The 20,323-nt window shown below is 49.7% G+C and overlaps 2 protein-coding genes across 3 annotated transcripts in view; both read right to left on the reverse strand.

Annotated features, from left to right (window-relative positions):
* The window catches only part of LOC105419154 (ATP-binding cassette sub-family A member 2-like), a 31,607-nt gene extending 15,905 nt beyond the window's left edge, over positions 1 to 15,702 (reverse strand). For both annotated transcript variants that reach the window (XM_029829600.1, XM_029829599.1), the window contains exons 1-13: positions 15,485 to 15,702; positions 12,324 to 12,700; positions 12,083 to 12,242; positions 11,854 to 11,982; positions 11,605 to 11,772; positions 11,386 to 11,482; positions 6,820 to 6,993; positions 3,182 to 3,284; positions 2,942 to 3,056; positions 1,642 to 1,832; positions 1,344 to 1,494; positions 1,055 to 1,259; positions 718 to 882 (exon numbers count right to left, since the gene is read on the reverse strand). In XM_029829600.1, coding sequence (XP_029685460.1) covers positions 718 to 882; positions 1,055 to 1,259; positions 1,344 to 1,494; positions 1,642 to 1,832; positions 2,942 to 3,056; positions 3,182 to 3,284; positions 6,820 to 6,993; positions 11,386 to 11,482; positions 11,605 to 11,772; positions 11,854 to 11,982; positions 12,083 to 12,242; positions 12,324 to 12,700; positions 15,485 to 15,688 — 2,239 coding nt within the window. In that variant the 5' untranslated portion in view covers positions 15,689 to 15,702. The remainder of the gene's footprint in view (positions 1 to 717; positions 883 to 1,054; positions 1,260 to 1,343; positions 1,495 to 1,641; positions 1,833 to 2,941; positions 3,057 to 3,181; positions 3,285 to 6,819; positions 6,994 to 11,385; positions 11,483 to 11,604; positions 11,773 to 11,853; positions 11,983 to 12,082; positions 12,243 to 12,323; positions 12,701 to 15,484) is intronic.
* A 35-nt stretch (positions 15,703 to 15,737) lies between these two features.
* Positions 15,738 to 17,854, reverse strand: LOC115247510 (ATP-binding cassette sub-family A member 2-like). The gene is made up of 5 exons (XM_029829501.1): positions 17,765 to 17,854; positions 17,208 to 17,371; positions 16,980 to 17,101; positions 16,757 to 16,864; positions 15,738 to 15,998 (listed from the first exon to the last, which is right to left on the reverse strand). The coding sequence occupies exons 1-5, from the start codon at positions 17,827 to 17,829 to the stop codon at positions 15,738 to 15,740; spliced, it is 720 nt and encodes a 239-aa protein (XP_029685361.1). The 5' UTR covers positions 17,830 to 17,854.
* Positions 17,855 to 20,323: the final 2,469 nt, after the last annotated feature.

Genomic DNA, 20,323 nt, shown 5'->3' on the forward strand with positions numbered 1-20,323 from the left:
GAGCACAGGAACAACCACAACACACACGGGCATGAAGAGGGGGGGGCAGTAGAATAGAAAGATGCATCCCATAATAGAATGGGACACATCTCCATGAGAGTCAGGAAGCCTTTTAACAACACTGAATAATACCAACATGGTTTTAGCTTATACCGGATTTTCTGGACTATAAGTCGCACTTTTTTCCATAGTTTGTCAGGGGGTGCGACTTGTACTCACAGTGACAACCACCAGAGGGCGCTCTAGGCGTGTGCACTGACGACCACCAGAGGGCGCTCTAGGCGCGTGCACTGACGACCACCAGAGGGCGCTCTAGGCGCGTGCACACGTACTCAGTTCGTTGTGGGTCATGTAGCTGAATTGGTTATGTTAGCATACCGTAACGCTATTGCTAATCCATGCTAATGGCCTTTCAAGATGAAATGTATGTTCTTGGTCTCGGATTTTAGCAAATAAATTTCCCCCCAAAATGCGACTTATATATCTATTTTTCTTCTTTATTCTGCATTTTTTGGCTGGTGCGACTTAAACCCCGGAGCCACATATAGTCCAGAAACTACGGTAATTAACAGCCTTTGTCCATCCCACTCGTTACAGCCCTTATCTGTCCCACCGACAGGTTAGGGTTAGGGTTAACCCCTGACCTCCAGGGTTCCCCTTCAGACACGGCCTGCTCTGGTGGACTCAACATCTACCAACATCTGGGTTCTTTCATACCAGTTCTGCGCTGGTCCAGAGCACAAGCCTGGTCTTCCTCCATGACACTGAGCCGGGTGGTGCTGCCCCCGAACCAGGGCCAGTCCCAGGTCTCAACACGCCCACTGCCGGACCAGTAGGACCTCTGCAGTGGGAAGTACCATGGCCGCGGAAGTCCATACATGCCTGCAGGGAAGGACACAACACTGGAGATGGGAAGGCCACGTGTGACCAGAGGAGCAAGCATCATCAGCATTAGCATTAGCGTTAGCATCCTAAACACACTGTTCTGTCACATCTGACGTGCGACAGGTCACCTTCTTCTCCTGGAAGCTGCCAGGAGCGGAGGAAGGCTCACCTGGGTGCACAGCCTCGATGTACCATGTGAGCACTCCGTACACCGCGGCATCGATGATTAGCATCATCATGGACAGGCCCAGGTTGAAGTCGTCCCCTTCCACCGGGGACTGACTGATGGTCCTCCACTGGATTCCAACGCCAGCGACTTCGTACAGAGCAAAGTACTTGGAGCCCAGGCCAAAGGCGGTGGTGGACATCAGGGACTGCACAGGTGGAGCAGCAGATGGTCACCACGCTATCATGCTAACGCCACAGCTAACGACGAGAGAGGAGCAACTCCATCTTACGGCGATGCACTTCTCAAAGGCGGTGATCTTGTCGTGGGCCACTTCTTCTCGAATGGCCACGTACATGTAGGGCACATAACTGAGGAAGTAGATGATTCCACCACAGGCTGAAGCCAGCTTGGCCTTGGAGTAGATCACAGACACCAGAAAGCTGCAACGCAACAAAGAGTTGAAGATCAAAGGCCTGAGCGTTCCCAGTTCAAACACAGGCTCCATGCTATCGTCGCTCCAGATGCTAAAGGCTAACTGGGCCTGATGGTCCGCCACGCTGCTGTCTGGAGATGATGAGGATCCTCACCAGAACATGATGGTGGCCACAGCGTAGATGGTGAGGAAGAGCCAGATGATGAAGGGGTCGCTGTGGAACAGGACCTTCCCGTACTTTAGGATGGCCGTCAGAGCCGTGACGGAGATGGAGAGCTGGACAAAGCCAGTGATGAACCAGGCCACCCAGTGGACGGCGTTGTTCAGACCCATCATCTTCATCACCTGGGGAGGAGGCCGCACCGCTGGTAATGTGTACAGCTGCAGCAGCTACAGGCTACAGCAGCAGCTACAGGCTACAGCAGCAGCTACAGGCTACAGCTACAGCAGCAGCTACAGGCTACAGCTACAGCAGCAGCTACAGGCTACAGCAGCTACAGCTACAGGCTACAGCAGCAGCTACAGCTACAGCAGCAGCAGCTACAGGCTACAGCAGCAGCAGCTACAGGAGCTACAGGCTACAGCAGCAGCTACAGGCTACAGCTACAGCAGCAGCTACAGGCTACAGCTACAGCAGCAGCTACAGGCTACAGCAGCTACAGCTACAGGCTACAGCAGCAGCTACAGCTACAGCAGCAGCAGCTACAGGCTACAGCAGCAGCAGCTACAGGCTACAGCAGCAGCTACAGCTACAGCAGCAGCAGCTACAGGCTACAGCAGCAGCAGCTACAGGAGCTACAGGCTACAGCAGCAGCTACAGGCTACAGCTACAGCAGCAGCTACAGGCTACAGCAGCAGCTACAGCTACAGCAGCAGCAGCTACAGGCTACAGCAGCAGCAGCTACAGGCTACAGCAGCAGCTGCAGGCTACAGCTACAGGCTACAGCAGCAGCAGCTACAGGAGCTACAGGCTACAGCAGCAGCTGCAGGCTACAGCTACAGGCCACAGCAGCAGCAGCTACAGGAGCTACAGGCTACAGCAGCAGCTGCAGGCTACAGCTACAGGCTACAGCAGCAGCTACAGGCTACAGCAGCAGCAGCTACAGGAGCTACAGGCTACAGCAGCAGCTGCAGGCTACAGCTACAGGCTACAGCAGCAGCTACAGGCTACAGCAGCAGCTACAGGCTACAGCTACAGCAGCAGCTACAGGCTACAGCTACAGCAGCAGCTACAGGCTACAGCAGCTACAGCTACAGGCTACAGCAGCAGCTACAGCTACAGCAGCAGCAGCTACAGGCTACAGCAGCAGCAGCTACAGGAGCTACAGGCTACAGCAGCAGCTGCAGGCTACAGCTACAGGCCACAGCAGCAGCTACAGGCTACAGCAGCAGCTACAGGCTACAGCTACAGCAGCAGCTACAGCTACAGGCTACAGCAGCAGCCACACCCTGACCTCCTTCAGGCGCTGCTCCTTCTCTGAGACGATGTGCTGGATCATCATGGCCACAGAGTAGACCCAGGAGATCACCATGCACAGAGGCATCATGTGCTCAATCACAAAGAGGAAACTGGAAAACAACAATGAAGACGTCTGTCATTCCAAAGTCAAAAAGGATTTTAGAGCGTTGGAAAATGTGGAATTTGTGAATTATTGTTATGGATGTGGTCCAGGAGCTCAACGCTCAGCTCTTACTCGTCTCTGGTGTAGCAGGGGTAGGGGAACATCTGAACGTAGTTTCCAGGTTCCACCACGTCATGGCCGACAAACGTGTTGATGATAGCTCTCTCGATCATATCTGCAAACACGATGAGGACCTTAGAGACTCAAGCAGGACATGTCCCATCTACTCTCCTCTCTTGACGTTGGTACCACATGAAGAAATGTCTCCTTCAGGTGGACTCTGATCCCAAACACCGACGTTCCTCCAACCACCTCTGTCTCAGATGGCTGCTGGTGTACTGAGGTCCATGAAGACATGACCATGTGGGGGTTTATGCCAGGTCCTTGCACACACGTGAACAGACCTCAGAAGGTCAAATCCATCGAGGATTCTAAAGTTTGTGCTTTCTGTGACGCTCATATCGAGCAGCACCTGATTGTTGGACCTGATTATTCCTACCGACCTGGACGGATGTGTGGGACGGTCATTTGAACCCTCCCATCGGTCTCTTGTTCTTATTATCCCTGTTATTACTGCTGTTATTATTGCTGCGGTTGAGAATAATAGCATGGTTACTGTCCTGCCTGCTGGTTCCTCAGCTGACTGGCTAACGAGACACTTGATTCATGGAATCTTCTGTCATACAACATTAGTTTTCCTGTGAAAAGCAGTGAGAAGATGATGGATGAGTCCGTCTGGGCTCGAAACCAGGTAACAATCTCCTGACTGGCCGAACAAACCCGGTACTGTCGACCCACATCTGGGCAGATGTGGGTCCCGGACCTCAATACTCCCTCTCCGGAGTAAAACTCAACCAATGCCCCCATCCCTGGCTGGTTTACCACAGGGTTTACCAAGTGTTGGTAGTTCATCCCTTAAATGATAAATGTTGGTAGTTCATCCCTGAAATGATAAGTGTCGGTAGTTCATCCCTTAAATGATAAATGTTGGTAGTTCATCCCTGAAATGATAAGTGTCGGTAGTTCATCCCTGAAATGATAAATGTGGGTAGTTCATCCCTGAAATGATAAATGTTGGTAGTTCATCCCTGAAATGATAAGTGTCGGTAGTTCATCCCTTAAATAATAAATGTGGGTAGTTCATCCCTTAAATGATAACTGTCGGTAGTTCATCCCTGAAATGATAAATGTCGGTAGTTCATCCCTGAAATGATAAATGTCGGTAGTTCATCCCTTAAATGATAAATGTTGGTAGTTCATCCCTGAAATGATAAGTGTCGGTAGTTCATCCCTGAAATGATAAATGTGGGTAGTTCATCCCTTAAATGATAAATGTCGGTAGTTCATCCCTGAAATGATAAATGTCGGTAGTTCATCCCTGAAATGATAAATGTCGGTAGTTCATCCCTTAAATGATAAATGTGGGTAGTTCATCCCTGAAATGATAAGTGTCGGTAGTTCATCCCTTAAATGATAAATGTGGGTAGTTCATCCCTTAAATGATAAATGTCGGTAGTTCATCCCTGAAATGATAAATGTCGGTAGTTCATCCCTGAAATGATAAATGTGGGTAGTTCATCCCTGAAATGATAAATGTCGGTAGTTCATCCCTTAAATGATAAATGTTGGTAGTTCATCCCTGAAATGATAAATGTCGGTAGTTCATCCCTGAAATGATAAATGTCGGTTGTTCATCCCTTAAATGATAAATGTCGGTAGTTCATCCCTGAAATGATAAATGTGGGTAGTTCATCCCTGAAATGATAAATGTTGGTAGTTCATCCCTGAAATGATAAGTGTCGGTAGTTCATCCCTTAAATAATAAATGTGGGTAGTTCATCCCTTAAATGATAACTGTCGGTAGTTCATCCCTGAAATGATAAATGTCGGTAGTTCATCCCTGAAATGATAAATGTCGGTAGTTCATCCCTTAAATGATAAATGTTGGTAGTTCATCCCTGAAATGATAAGTGTCGGTAGTTCATCCCTGAAATGATAAATGTGGGTAGTTCATCCCTTAAATGATAAATGTCGGTAGTTCATCCCTGAAATGATAAATGTCGGTAGTTCATCCCTGAAATGATAAATGTCGGTAGTTCATCCCTTAAATGATAAATGTGGGTAGTTCATCCCTGAAATGATAAGTGTCGGTAGTTCATCCCTTAAATGATAAATGTGGGTAGTTCATCCCTTAAATGATAAATGTCGGTAGTTCATCCCTGAAATGATAAATGTCGGTAGTTCATCCCTGAAATGATAAATGTGGGTAGTTCATCCCTGAAATGATAAATGTCGGTAGTTCATCCCTTAAATGATAAATGTTGGTAGTTCATCCCTGAAATGATAAATGTCGGTAGTTCATCCCTGAAATGATAAATGTCGGTTGTTCATCCCTTAAATGATAAATGTTGGTAGTTCATCCCTTAAATGATAAGTGTGGGTAGTTCATCCCTGAAATGATAAATGTTGGTAGTTCATCCCTTAAATGATAATGTTGGTAGTTCATCCCTGAAATGATAAATGTCGGTAGTTCATCCCTGAAATGATAAATGTCGGTAGTTCATCCCTTAAATGATAAGTGTGGGTAGTTCATCCCTTAAATGATAAGTGTGGGTAGTTCATCCCTTAAATGATAAATGTTGGTAGTTCATCCCTTAAATAATAAATGTTGGTAGTTCATCCCTTAAATGATAAGTGTGGGTAGTTCATCCCTTAAATGATAACTGTCGGTAGTTCATCCCTTAAATGATAAATGTCGGTAGTTCATCCCTGAAATGATAAATGTCGGTAGTTCATCCCTTAAATGATAAATGTTGGTAGTTCATCCCTGAAATGATAACTGTCGGTAGTTCATCCCTGAAATAATAAATGTCAGTAGTTCATCCCTTAAAGGATAAATGTTGGTAGTTCATCCCTGTAATGATAAGTGTCGGTAGTTCATCCCTTAAATAATAAATGTGGGTAGTTCATCCCTTAAATGATAAATGTGGGTAGTTCATCCCTTAAATGATAAATGTGGGTAGTTCATCCCTTAAATGATAAATGTCGGTAGTTCATCCCTTAAATGATAAATGTCGGTAGTTCATCCCTTAAATGATAAATGTCGGTAGTTCATTCCTGAAATGATAAATGTTGGTAGTTCATCCCTTAAATAATAAATGTGGGTAGTTCATCCCTGAAATGATAAATGTCGGTAGTTCATCCCTGAAATGATAAATGTCGGTAGTTCATCCCTGAAATGATAAATGTCGGTAGTTCATCCCTGAAATGATAAATGTGGGTAGTTCATCCCTTAAATGATAAATGTCGGTAGTTCATCCCTTAAATGATAAATGTTGGTAGTTCATCCCTGAAATGATAAATGTCGGTAGTTCATCCCTTAAATGATAACTGTCGGTAGTTCATCCCTGAAATGATAAATGTCAGTAGTTCATCCCTTAAAGGATAAATGTTGGTAGTTCATCCCTGTAATGATAAGTGTCGGTAGTTCATCCCTTAAATAATAAATGTGGGTAGTTCATCCCTTAAATGATAAATGTGGGTAGTTCATCCCTTAAATGATAAATGTCGGTAGTTCATCCCTGAAATGATAAATGTTGGTAGTTCATCCCTTAAATGATAACTGTCGGTAGTTCATCCCTTAAATGATAAATGTTGGTGGTTCATCCCTTAAATGATAAATGTTGGTAGTCATCCCCTTAACCACGCACCTTGGATCCAAACAAATCCATACAGGAAGTAGAACTTCCCTCCAGAGTTGGGTCCAGGGCGCCAGTAGGCCCGTCTGATCTCGTTGGTCTTGGCTGTGAAGCTGGAGTTCTGGCGAATTTTGTAAACCACATGGGGGGGCAGAGAACCATCACTGCTGGTGTGGAAGATGACGCCTGCAAGAGGGAGGAGGCAGAGTGAAGCTCCGACCAGAGGACACACCCTGTCCCCACTGCTGGGACATCCTGGAGGGACATCCAGTCTGTGTCTGACTGTGGACAGATGTCTGTGCCTGATAGTGGACAGATGACTGTGTCTGACAGTGGACAGATGTCTGTGTCTGACAGTGGACAGATGACTGTGTCTGACAGTGGACAGATGTCTGTGTCTGACAGTGGACAGATGTCTGTGTCTGACTGTGGACAGATGTCTGTGTCTGACTGTGGACAGATGTCTGTGTCTGACTGTGGACAGATGTCTGTGTCTGACTGTGGACAGATGTCTGTGCCTGACTGTGGACAGATGTCTGTGTCTGACTGTGGACAGATGTCTGTGTCTGACTGTGGACAGATGACTGTGTCTGACAGTGGACAGATGTCTGTGTCTGACAGTGGACAGATGTCTGTGTCTTACTGTGGACAGATGTCTGTGTCTGACTGTGGACAGATGTCTGTGTCTGACAGTGGACAGATGACTGTGTCTGACAGTGGACAGATGTCTGTGTCTGACAGTGGACAGATGTCTGTGTCTGACAGTGGACAGATGTCTGTGTCTGACTGTGGACAGATGTCTGTGTCTGACTGTGGACAGATGTCTGTGTCTGACTGTGGACAGATTCCTGTGTCTGACAGTGGACAGATGTCTGTGTCTGACTGTGGACAGATGTCTGTGTCTGACAGTGGACAGATGTCTGTGTCTGACTGTGGACAGATGTCTGTGTGTGTCTGACTGTGGACAGATGTCTGTGTCTGACTGTGGACAGATGTCTGTGTCTGACAGTGGACAGATGTCTGTGTCTGACAGTGGACAGATGTCTGTGTCTGACAGTGGACAGATGTCTGTGTCTGACTGTGGACAGATGTCTGTGTCTGACTGTGGACAGATGTCTGTGTCTGACAGTGGACAGATGTCTGTGTCTGACTGTGGACAGATGTCTGTGTGTGTCTGACTGTGGACAGATGTCTGTGTCTGACTGTGGACAGATGACTGTGTCTGACAGTGGACAGATGTCTGTGTCTGACAGTGGACAGATGTCTGTGTCTGACTGTGGACAGATGTCTGTGTCTGACAGTGGACAGATGTCTGTGTCTGACTGTGGACAGATGTCTGTGTGTGTCTGACTGTGGACAGATGTCTGTGTCTGACTGTGGACAGATGTTGGTGTCTGACAGTGGACAGATGTCTGTCTGACTGTGGACAGATGTCTGTGTCTGACAGTGGACAGATGTCTGTGTGTGTCTGACTGTGGACAGATGTCTGTGTGTGTCTGACTGTGGACAGATGTCTGTGTCTGACTGTGGACAGATGTCTGTGTGTGTCTGACTGTGGACAGATGTCTGTGTGTGTCTGACAGTGGACAGATGTCTGTGTCTGACAGTGGACAGATGTCTGTGTCTGACTGTGGACAGATGTCTGTGTCTGACTGTGGACAGATGTCTGTGTCTGACAGTGGACAGATGTCTGTGTCTGACAGTGGACAGATGTCTGTGTCTGACAGTGGACAGATGTCTGTGTCTGACTGTGGACAGATGTCTGTGTCTGACTGTGGACAGATGTCTGTGTCTGACAGTGGACAGATGTCTGTGTCTGACTGTGGACAGATGTCTGTGTGTGTCTGACTGTGGACAGATGTCTGTGTCTGACTGTGGACAGATGACTGTGTCTGACAGTGGACAGATGTCTGTGTCTGACAGTGGACAGATGTCTGTGTCTGACTGTGGACAGATGTCTGTGTCTGACAGTGGACAGATGTCTGTGTCTGACTGTGGACAGATGTCTGTGTGTGTCTGACTGTGGACAGATGTCTGTGTCTGACTGTGGACAGATGTTGGTGTCTGACAGTGGACAGATGTCTGTCTGACTGTGGACAGATGTCTGTGTCTGACAGTGGACAGATGTCTGTGTGTGTCTGACTGTGGACAGATGTCTGTGTGTGTCTGACTGTGGACAGATGTCTGTGTCTGACTGTGGACAGATGTCTGTGTGTGTCTGACTGTGGACAGATGTCTGTGTGTGTCTGACAGTGGGACAGATGTCTGTGTCTGACAGTGGACAGATGTCTGTGTCTGACTGTGGACAGATGTCTGTGTCTGACTGTGGACAGATGTCTGTGTCTGACTGTGGACAGATGTCTGTGTCTGACAGTGGACGGATGTCTGTGTGTGTCTGACTGTGGACAGATATCTGTGTCTGACAGTGGACAGATGTCTGTGTCTGACAGTGGACAGATGTCTGTGTCTGACAGTGGACAGATGTCTGTGTCTGACTGTGGACAGATGTCTGTGTCTGACAGTGGACAGATGTCTGTGTCTGACAGTGGACAGATGTCTGTGTCTGACTGTGGACAGATGTCTGTGTCTGACTGTGGACAGATGTTGGTGTCTGACAGTGGACATCTGTCTGTGTCTGACTGTGGACAGATATCTGTGTCTGACAGTGGACAGATGTCTGTGTCTGACAGTGGACAGATGTCTGTGTCTGACTGTGGACAGATGTCTGTGTCTGACTGTGGACAGATGTCTGTGTCTGACTGTGGACAGATGTTGGTGTCTGACAGTGGACATCTGTCTGTGTCTGACTGTGGACAGATGTCTGTGTGTGTCTGACTGTGGACAGATGTCTGTGTCTGACTGTGGACAGATGTCTGTGTCTGACTGTGGACAGATGTCTGTGTCTGACAGTGGACAGATGTTGGTGTCTGACAGTGGACAGATGTCTGTGTCTGACAGTGGACAGATGACTGTGTCTGACTGTGGACAGATGTCTGTGTCTGACAGTGGACAGATGACTGTGTCTGACTGTGGACAGATGTCTGTGTCTGACAGTGGACAGATGTTGGTGTCTGACAGTGGACAGATGTCTGTGTCTGACTGTGGACAGATGTCTGTGTCTGACTGTGGACAGATGTATGTTGTTACTACACAGAGGACAGATGTCTGTGTCTGACTGTGGACAGATGTCTGTGCCTGACAGTGGACAGATGTGTGTTTGACAATGGACAGATGACTATTGTGACTACACAGAGGACAGATGTCTGTGTCTGACTGTGGACAGATGTCTGTGTCTGACAGTGGACAGATGACTGTGTCTGACAGTGGACAGATGTCTGTGTCTGACTGTGGACAGATGTTGGTGTCTGACAGTGGACAGATGTTGGTGTCTGACAGTGGACAGATGTCTGTGTCTGACTGTGGACAGATGTCTGTGTCTGACTGTGGACAGATGTATGTTGTTACTACACAGAGGACAGATGTCTGTGTCTGACTGTGGACAGATGTCTGTGTCTGACAGTGGACAGATGACTGTGTCTGACTGTGGACAGATGTCTGTGTCTGACAGTGGACAGATGTCTGTGTCTGACTGTGGACAGATGTCTGTGTCTGACAGTGGACAGATGTTGGTGTCTGACAGTGGACAGATGTCTGTGTCTGACTGTGGACAGATGTCTGTGTCTGACTGTGGACAGATGTTGGTGTCTGACTGTGGACAGATGTATGTTGTTACTACACAGAGGACAGATGTCTGTGTCTGACTGTGGACAGATGTCTGTGTCTGACAGTGGACAGATGACTGTGTCTGACTGTGGACAGATGTCTGTGTCTGACAGTGGACAGATGTTGGTGTCTGACAGTGGACAGATGTCTGTGTCTGACTGTGGACAGATGTCTGTGTCTGACTGTGGACAGATGTATGTTGTTACTACACAGAGGACAGATGTCTGTGTCTGACTGTGGACAGATGTCTGTGCCTGACAGTGGACAGATGTGTGTTTGACAATGGACAGATGACTATTGTGACTACACAGAGGACAGATGTCTGTGTCTGGCTGTGGACAGATGTCGGTGTCTGACAGTGGACAGATGTCTGTGCCTGACAGTGGACAGATGTCTGTGTCTGACTGTGGACAGATGTTGGTGTCTGACAGTGGACAGATGTTGGTTGTGACTACACAGAGGACAGATGTCTGTGTCTGACAGTGGACAGATGTTGGTGTCTGACTGTGGACAGATGTTGGTGTCTGACTGTGGACAGATGTTGGTGTCTGACTGTGGACAGATGTCTGTGCCTGACAGTGGACAGATGTCTGTGTCTGACTGTGGACAGATGTTGGTGTCTGACAGTGGACAGATGTTGGTTGTGACTACACAGAGGACAGATGTCTGTGTCTGGCTGTGGACAGATGTTGGTGTCTGACTGTGGACAGATGTCTGTGCCTGACAGTGGACAGATGTCTGTGTCTGACTGTGGACAGATGTTGGTGTCTGACAGTGGACAGATGTTGGTTGTGACTACACAGAGGACAGCCAGCTGGACAGACAGAGAGAGACAGAAGTATCGCAGAGACTCACTGGCAAACACAGACACGTTGTCCTGGTACGCCTGACTCAGGGTGTAGTTGACAATGCTGTCCTCATCAGGAAAGCCCTTGAAGACGTCCACACTAACCTGGAGACACAGTTTGTAGACTGTAGGACAGATTGTCACCGTGTCCTTCTGGGTACGATACGATATTGACCTGTGGTTGATGGTCAGGTGCTGCCAGGACCACAACACTTAAAGAGACACACCTTGGACATAAAGCGTGTCCATCCACAAGCGGCATTGTCGATGGTGTCCAGCTGCTCCAGCAGTGTGGAGGTGTTGGGGAGACTGTAGTTTCCCTCCATCAGACCCTGCACCAGCTCCCTGTCGGAGCTGCTCAGCAGTTCTGGGTGCTGCTGAAACTCAGACGAGAGCTGTGGAGACATGGACCCATGGTTGAGGGCTGGTTTCCTGACCTGTTAAAAGTCTCTGGAGCCATCGTGAGGACGGTCTACCTGTTGCAACCACAGTAGGTGGTCGTGCAGTTGACCCTCCTCTAGAAACGTCCTGAGCTGTGCAGAGACGTTGAGCCACACGCGGGTGTAATGGGTCACGTTCCCAACGAACGCAAAGGTCTCGTTGGCCTACGGCCAGACAAAGGTTTACATCAGACTAACGGAAGGCCTAGAACCTCGGGACCTTCAGTTCTCTGTGTTTATTGATCTCGTCTGACCAGCGACTTGCCTTCTGAATCACTTTGTCAGCCTGGGAGCCGATGGGGGAGTAGAGGATTTTGGGATTTGTAGTCATCAAGTGAACCAGCAGCCCAAGATTTCGCTGTTCTTTGCTTGTGAAGCCAAGAGAACTCATGTTGCCTCTCTTCAGAGCCTCGGGCTCGATGATCCTTCAGGGGAGGTCACAGCCAAATATGTTAGTATACTAATGAAGTACCCTTTATGGTCCCTTCCTTACACCCCTCACCCACCTGTTGTTGCCACACAGGATGGGCTGCAGACCAGCCCACAGCTGGACAAAGGCTGAAAACTGAGAATGAGGATTTTCTGACTCCTCCTTCCTGGTTTCTGCTCCTGATGCTCCACCTCCATCTACCCGATCCTCCGCAGCCTCTCTGGGGGTGTCAGTGGTGTTGGGGCCCCAGGTGGTGTTGTTGAGGGGCCACGTCACGTTTGTTGGCGAGGCTGAAGTCTGTCTCATACAAGCTCCTTTAGGTAGCAGACGAGCTAGGCCAGACAGTAAGTCCACGTCCTTCAGAAGCCTCTCAAAATCAGCCAAGTCCTTCAACAAGGCCCTGAGACGAGTCTCTGAGAGATGAGCCGTCACCCGGGGCTCCTGGAGCTGAAGCTGGTTGGGAGGAAATGGGGAGTCAGAGCTACTAGTAAAGTAGTATGTCTCAGAAAAGGGTTAATGATGGTTATGGTAGAGCCATCAGGTGCACCACAACCACCAGGTGAAGAGGACAGCACTGACCTCGGGATATATTAAGCAAAGCTCAAATCTTCTACTCAAGGTTGGTGTTTTAGAAGCAGGAAAACGGCCAGTCGTGAAGATTTGACCTAGTCTGACATGGACCTAGTCTGACATGGACCTAGTCTGACATGGATCTAGACTGACATGGACCTAGACTGACATGGACCTAGTCCAGGCATGGGCAAACTACGGCCCGGGGGCCACACGCGGCCCGTTAAACGTTTTAATCCGGCCCGCCAAACTTGAAAAATTAAATGAATAAACCTTGTTAATGTTATATTTTCACTGCAATTCTGGTGTTTTCCCACTAGATGGCGCACTGTACACTACGCGATCTGTACCCGGAAACACGATTTGTACTGCGCATGTGTGAACTTACGTCACTTCCTCTCCCCGTATTTCAACCTCTCAGTGCATTTTACGGTAGTCTGTCGTTACGATCGCTGTATAAAACTTTATACAAACAATCGATACATTACATAAACACTGTTTTCTACTTCACGTTTGCACTTTATCCTCTGACCCATCAGCCCTTCTATAAAGATGAGCGGACCTAAGAAACGGAAACTTTCACTGAACACCGATCATCTGCTGTTTGCCTCATATGCCAAGAAACTGTGGCGGTTTTTAAAGAGTATAATATTAGCCGACACTTTGCCACAAAGCATGCTAACTATGCTAGCAAGCTGTCAACAAAAGAACGGGAAGCTGCTGCTCAGAAGTTGGCAGCTAATTTAAAGGCTCAACAACGTTTTTTTTTAACGTCAAACTGCCATTCAAGAGTCAAGTACCAAGGCCAGTTTTATGCTTTCATTCAGACTAGCGAAGGCCAGCAAAGCTCTGTCTGAGGGCGAGTTTTTAAAAGAATGCATGGTGGAGACAGCAGGTATTTTGTGCCCGGAGAGCAAAGACAAATTTGAGAAAATCAGCTTATCACGGCGGACAGTGACTCGCCGCGTGGAACTCCTTGCACTGTTCATTGTTGACTTTTGGCACCAGGGAAACAAATTGAATAGTAGGAGGAGGAGAAATCTGCATCTCCGACCATTTTTGAAAAAAAAAGACAGTCAGGAGGAGAGTGATGGTGATATCCTGAAGGATAACAGAACTTTCAGTGCTTTAAAATAGAAATGGTTATTAATTTTTTTTAAAAAGGCACATTTTATTCATTTGATTTTAAGTGTTTAAGACTCATTCCAAAGTCAGATATTTTGTTGTAATGCTTCTCTTCATTTTCATTTGAAATTAAAGCACATGTTTTCTCCATATCCCAAGATGTGTATTTTTTCTCCAATGAGGTGAGGTTACCAAAGCACTCCATCCATCCATCTGCTCCTGGTCCGGCCCCTTTGTCAAATGTTAGAACCCATTGTGGCCCACGAATCAAAATGTTTGCCCACCCCTGGGCTAGTCTGACATGGACCTAGTCTGACATGGACCTAGACTGACATGGACCTAGTCTGACATGGACCTAGTCTGACATGGACCTAGACTGACATGGACCTAGTCTGACATGGACCTAGACTGACATGGACCTAGTCTGACATGGACCTAGTCTGACATGGACCTAGACTGACATGGACCTAGTCTGACATGGACCTAGACTGACATGGACCTAGACTGACATGGACCTAGACTGACATGGACCTCGTCTGACATGGACCTAGACTGACATGGACCTAGACTGACATGGACCTAGTCTGAAATGGACCTAGTCTGACATGGACCTCGTCTGACATGGACCTAGACTGACATGGACCTAGACTGACATGGACCTAGTCTGACATGGACCTAGTCTGAAATGGACCTAGTCTGACATGGACCTCGTCTGACATGGACCTAGACTGACATGGACCTAGTTTGACATGGACCTAGTCTGACATGGACCTAGTCTGACATGGACCTAGACTGACATGGACCTAGACTGACATGGACCTAGTCTGACATGGACCTGGACTGACATGGACCTAGACTGACATGGACCTAGTCTGACATGGACCCGGACTGACATGGACCTAGACTGACATGGACCTAGACTGACATGGACCTAGTCTGACATGGACCTAGTCTGACATGGACCTAGACTGACATGGACCTAGTCTGACATGGACCAAACTGTGGCTCTGGGTCCCAACAGGTCCCAACAGGGGTGGTCCTGGTCTGCAGGGGTCCAAATCCCTCAAAAGGCAGCAGTGAATTGGTGACAGTGTAATGGGTGGACACTGGACCACCATGTGGATGACCTCAGGGGTCCAATCCTAAAGACCACCTCCTGCAGCAGATGGTATGCATCTTTCTGCACCTGCTAATTGCCCTGATACCCCAGCACACCTTCAGGAGTCAACATGTCAGGGTGAAAGGAGAACCAGGGAGGTGGTCCTGATGTTCTGGGTAAGAGCTGGATTATAGTTTCATGGTACTTTTCATTCACTCTGATTTGATCAAATTTAACTGGACTTTAATGTTAAAAAGGGAAACCACTTGAACAACCTTCTGGGCTCAAGGCCCAAGGACCTTCAGACTTGACAGTGACTGGAGATTCTTTAGCATCTGCCTTCTACGCTGTCTTTGGTTCCCCAGAACTAAGAGGACACATTGGGAGAACTTTGATGCATGTCCTTGATGGTTGTGTGCAACCGTGGACAGCTTCAGCGTCACCTTCTCAGCAGCTGTCCTCATGTCGACGTGCTGCTTCAGGGCCACACTCATCCTCCGGAAGCGCTCCGACCTTTGGCCTTTGTCTGTGCCGCCACACATGGCGTCAGAATAGACCTGAAGTCCTCGCCGCTGCTGCTCCGGCACCAGCAGGATCTTACTGAGCTCACTGCTGCCACCCTGCCCACAGGTGAGGGCTTCCAGCATGGATCCGGTCAGAAGAACCCCTGTTAGACACACAGCAGGGGTTCACGGGTCACGATGGGTTCTTGGACCGGCTCCAGTACCGGCTCCAGCAGATGCATAAAGAGGACGCATGCCTCAGAGACCGCTGGCCATACCTCCAGGTCCTGAGAGCCTGCTGATCCTTTCTCTGGTCTTCTGTGCCATCAGAGCTCCTAGCGCCCCAGGTGTTCCCCCTGGGGAGGGTCCGTCTGCCAGCAGCTTCTGCTGGGTCACGCAATGCTTCATGTAGCAGACCTCCATCCGGACCCTCCACACCTGCAGAGGCTCCCTCCTGATTGGGGGAACAGTGAACACACAGAACATATCAGAACATCATCTACACCAAAGGGTGAACGGGCCAAACTCCTCCTCCTTCTCCTTCTAGAAGAGCCTTCACCTCCTGGCTGGGACCCTTGTCTCACTTGAAATCTCTCCTTTAGTTCCAGACACCTGTACGTAGATACCTTACCTACCTAGTCCCTTGTCCTGTCCCAGTTGGACTTGTCCTTGGGCCTTGTTTGCTCCATCTGCTAGTCATTAGTGGTGTCCATCCTGCTCTTCATTTTAAACCCACCCCACCCAGCAGGTTGGGCAACTTTGGAACGGTCCCAGGGGTCGGCTGTCCTCCAGGGGCAGGATGTTGGACCAGACCTTTGATCCCCACTCCTCCTACTCGTGGAGCTGGGAAAGACCTTGATCTCATTCTTGGACCATCACAGTGACCCGTCTCCATATATTTCTCCACCTTTTCATCAGTTCAGCGTGAGGCTCAGTGATCACCCCCCCCTTCCTGCCCCTCTCCCACGGGTCTCCTTCATCCACGTCTCCTCTGCCCCCCCCCCCAGCTCTACCCTGAGGAACCCCCTGGACCATGTGTGTTCTCATCATTGAGGGCCAGTGTTGGCCACCCTTCCACCCAACATCTTCTCTTTCTGAACGCTGCCATAAAGCGTGTCACCAAAGTGGCCTTCAGAAACCGAAGAGGACCTGCAGGACCACTTGGCTGATCCAAACTGGAGCCTGAAGAAAACAGCCTTGATCCGTCTCAACCTGCAGAGAAGAACCTCTGTCTTCAGGTTTCTGGCTGGTGCCTCCTGGACCCAGCTCCAGACTCTGGTTCCTTTCTCCATCTCTGGTTCCTAAGAGGAGCCTGCGCACCTGCACACAGAAACAGGTGTGTGAGACACACACACACACACACACACACACACACACACACACACACACACACACACACGCCTCAGTCGGGCAGGGGTAATAAAGGAGTTATTACCGCTGTGAGGCTGACAGGAGTGTGGAGCAGTAGCCTGGTGGTGGCCTTGGACAGAGAGAAGTTCTTCAGCAGAACCTGCTGGAAGAGAGTCTGGTCCTTCAACACACTGGCCAGAGTGACGTCTACACACACACACACACACACACACAGAAGAGATGAGAGCAAGGGAAAAGGGTGTGAACCCCCCTGACGGGGGTGTGGGCGGGTCCTTAGAGTCGTTCCTGAGACCTTGGGTCTTGTTGAAGGTGAGGTCTGGTGATGACGGTGCAGAGCTGAGGCTGTCCAGGTGCTGCTGCAGGGTTTCCAGCTCTTGGCCCAGTCCTGGCCCCTCAGAGGTGAAGAGTCGGTTCTGCTCGGCGACCTGGCTGATGCGCTCCAGCAGCTGGCTCACACTGACACAGACAACAACACTCAAGAACCTTCAGTACCTTGCTCAAGGGTACCTTGGCAGTGCCCTGAAGGTGTTCTGGTAGCAGGGGGGTGTGCCATGACCTGCTCTGCTCAACATGGACCCAGATCGAGTTATGCATCTATGTGACAGGTCACCTAGCCTTAGCTCTAATGCTAACCATACGTTTAGCTCTAATGCTAACCATGCGTTTAGCTCGAATGCTAACCATGCGTTTGTGCCCCTTCTACAAGCAAAAGCTCGAGCTTCTCCTGAGTCTCTGGATCATTGCTGGCATTAATGACTGTGTGTGTGAGAAGGATCCAAACGTGTCCTCAGATATTTTAATCCCGTTTTATGGTTCATGTCGTGTTGTGAAGCTGTGGCGAGTTCTCACGTGGAGTTCTGGTACTGCAGGAAGCCAAACTCATCCCGCTGTCCGTCTGGGCAGAGCGACTGCATGATGGGGATGATGCCGGCCGAGGTGAGCGGGCGGCGCTGTAGAAGGCTGCAGCCCCGGAGGAGAGCCCAGGGACAGGAGCCAGGGACAGGAGCCCCGGGACAGGAGCCAGGGACAGGAGCCCAGGGACAGGAGCCAGGGACAGGAGCCCAGGGACAGGAGCCAGGGACAGGAGCCAGGGACAGGAGCCCAGGGACAGGAGCCCAGGGACAGGAGCCAGGGACAGGAGCCCAGGGACAGGAGCCCAGGGACAGGAGCCCAGGGACAGGAGCCAGGGACAGGAGCCCAGGGCAGGAGCCCGGGACAGGAGCCCAGGCCAGGGAGCCAGGAGGAGCCAGGGACAGGAGCCAGGGACAGGAGCCCAGGGACAGGAGCCAGGGACAGGAGCCAGGGACAGGAGCCCAGGGACAGGAGCCCAGGGACAGGAGCCCAGGGACAGGAGCCAGGGACAGGAGCCAGGGTGGACACACACAGGATCATCAGGGACAACATGTCTCATTAGAGTCAAACAGCACAATGAGGAGCATCTTGGTGATTGGTGGCCAGAGAGGACGTTCCCCTGAACACTGGCTTCATGCTTTCAACGTGGTTCAGAGAGAAAACACAGATTAAAGCTAAATTAGCTGATGCGTCCGTCTAGAACTCAGTCAGCTCAGATGTTGCTCCAGGTCCAGCAGAAGGTCCACTGGACTGTTGAACTGGACTGTCAAGCAACATCTGAGCTGCAGGACTCCTCTCTAGCCAGCAAACACTGGAGTTAAAGCTCAGGTCCACACACACGATCAGAGTTGACATTAAGGAAAGTTAGCACACAAGCTAGCTGGCGTTAGCTGTACGGAGAGAAAGATGTCACCCACGACTGCAGGAGCATTACTGGACTCAGCAGATATCATCATCATCATCATCATCAATCACAGATGATTTGAGCAGAACATGTGACCAGACCTTCTCCTCACCAGCCTTCCTCACCCTTCCTGCAGATGGTGCCACACGAAACATCTGGCCCTGTCCACATGAAACATCTGGCCCTGTCCACATGAAACATCTGGCCCTGTCCACGCGAAACATCTGGCCCTGTCCACGCGAAACATCTGGCCCTGTCCACATGAAACATCTGGCCCTGTCCACGCGAAACATCTGGCCCTGTCCACATGAAACATCTGGCCTGTCCACGCGAAACATCTGGCCCTGTCCACGCGAAACATCTGGCCCTGTCCACACGAAACATCTGGCCCTGTCCACATGAAACATCTGGTTAGCTCTAACCCTACCCTAGCCTTAGCTCTAACCCTACCTAGCCTGAGCTCTACCCTACCCTAGCCTTAGCTCTAACCCTACCCTAGCCTTAGCTCTAACCCTACCCTAGCCTTAGCTCTAACCCTAACCCTAGCCTAGCGCTAACCCTACCCCAGCCTTAGCTCTAACCCTAACCCTAGCCTTAGCTCTAAACCCTACCCTAGCCTTAGCTCTAACCCTACCCTAGCCTTAGCTCTAACCCTATCCCTAGCCTTAGCTCTAACCCTACCCTAGCCTTAGCTCTAATGCTAACCTAACCCTAACCCTCGCCTCAACCCTACCCTAGCCTTAGCTCTAATGCTAACCTAACCCTAACCCAAAGTGTCACTGATAGGCTGTCGGGGGGCTCGCTCATCCTTCCACACAGGAGCGTTTTGCTCAAGACGGACCAGAAAGGGATGAATGACGACCTGCTGAGCAACTGAATGGAGGAGGACACATGGACACAGGGACACAGGGACGCATGGATGCAGGGACACATGGACACAGGGATGCAGGGACACAGGGACACATGGACACACAGAGACGTCCTGGGACCAGCCAGGTAAAGGAACATGGTGGCACTTACATACTGATGCGTCCATCATGCAGAGAACATGCATCATACATGAGAGACAGAAAGAGATGAGACAAAGTAAAGAGACATCAACTGGAGCCACCACCATGTTCTCCAGGGACGGAACCAAAGATCAGGCAGGAACCAAAGAAGAAGAGACAAAGTGTAGCAGCCAGGAGCAATGACCTTCTACATCTGAGGGATGAGCACATGCTCCTCAATGTGAAGGAGGGCCAGCAACCCAAACATCCTCATCGTCATAGCAACTGTTCCTCAGCCTGTCATGATGAGGGAGGAGTCATGGACTGATTGTCATGGATAGGTGTCATGGACCGGTGTCATGGACGGGTGTCATGGGACCGATGTCATGGACCGGTGTCATGGAACCGGTGTCATGGAGCGATGTCATGGATCGGTGTCATGGATGATGTCATGGACTGATGTCATGGATGATGTCATGGACCGGTGTCATGGACGGGTGTCATGGACCGATGTCATGGACGATTCATGGACCGATGTCATGGATGATGTCATGGATGATGTCATGGACGATGTCATGGACGGTGTCATGGATGATGTCATGGACTGATGTCATGGACCGGTGTCATGGACGGTTCATGATTGTCAGGACCGATGTCATGGAC

The sequence above is a fragment of the Takifugu rubripes genome, chromosome 21 (genome assembly GCF_901000725.2).
Source record: "Takifugu rubripes chromosome 21, fTakRub1.2, whole genome shotgun sequence".
In the NCBI taxonomy this organism is placed as follows: domain Eukaryota; kingdom Metazoa; phylum Chordata; class Actinopteri; order Tetraodontiformes; family Tetraodontidae; genus Takifugu; species Takifugu rubripes.

Excerpts from the sequence above, each read along its gene's own strand:
- LOC115247510 (XM_029829501.1), bottom strand. The coding sequence starts at position 17,829 with ATGCAGTCGCTCTGCCCAGACGGACAGCGGGATGAGTTTGGCTTCCTG. Across the intron at positions 17,372-17,764 it reads CTGCAGTACCAGAACTCCAC|TGTGAGCCAGCTGCTGGAGC; the intron begins GTGAGAACTCGC and ends TGTCTGTGTCAG. Across the intron at positions 15,999-16,756 it reads ACAGAGGTTCTTCTCTGCAG|GAGGGAGCCTCTGCAGGTGT; the intron begins GTTGAGACGGAT and ends TCCCCCAATCAG.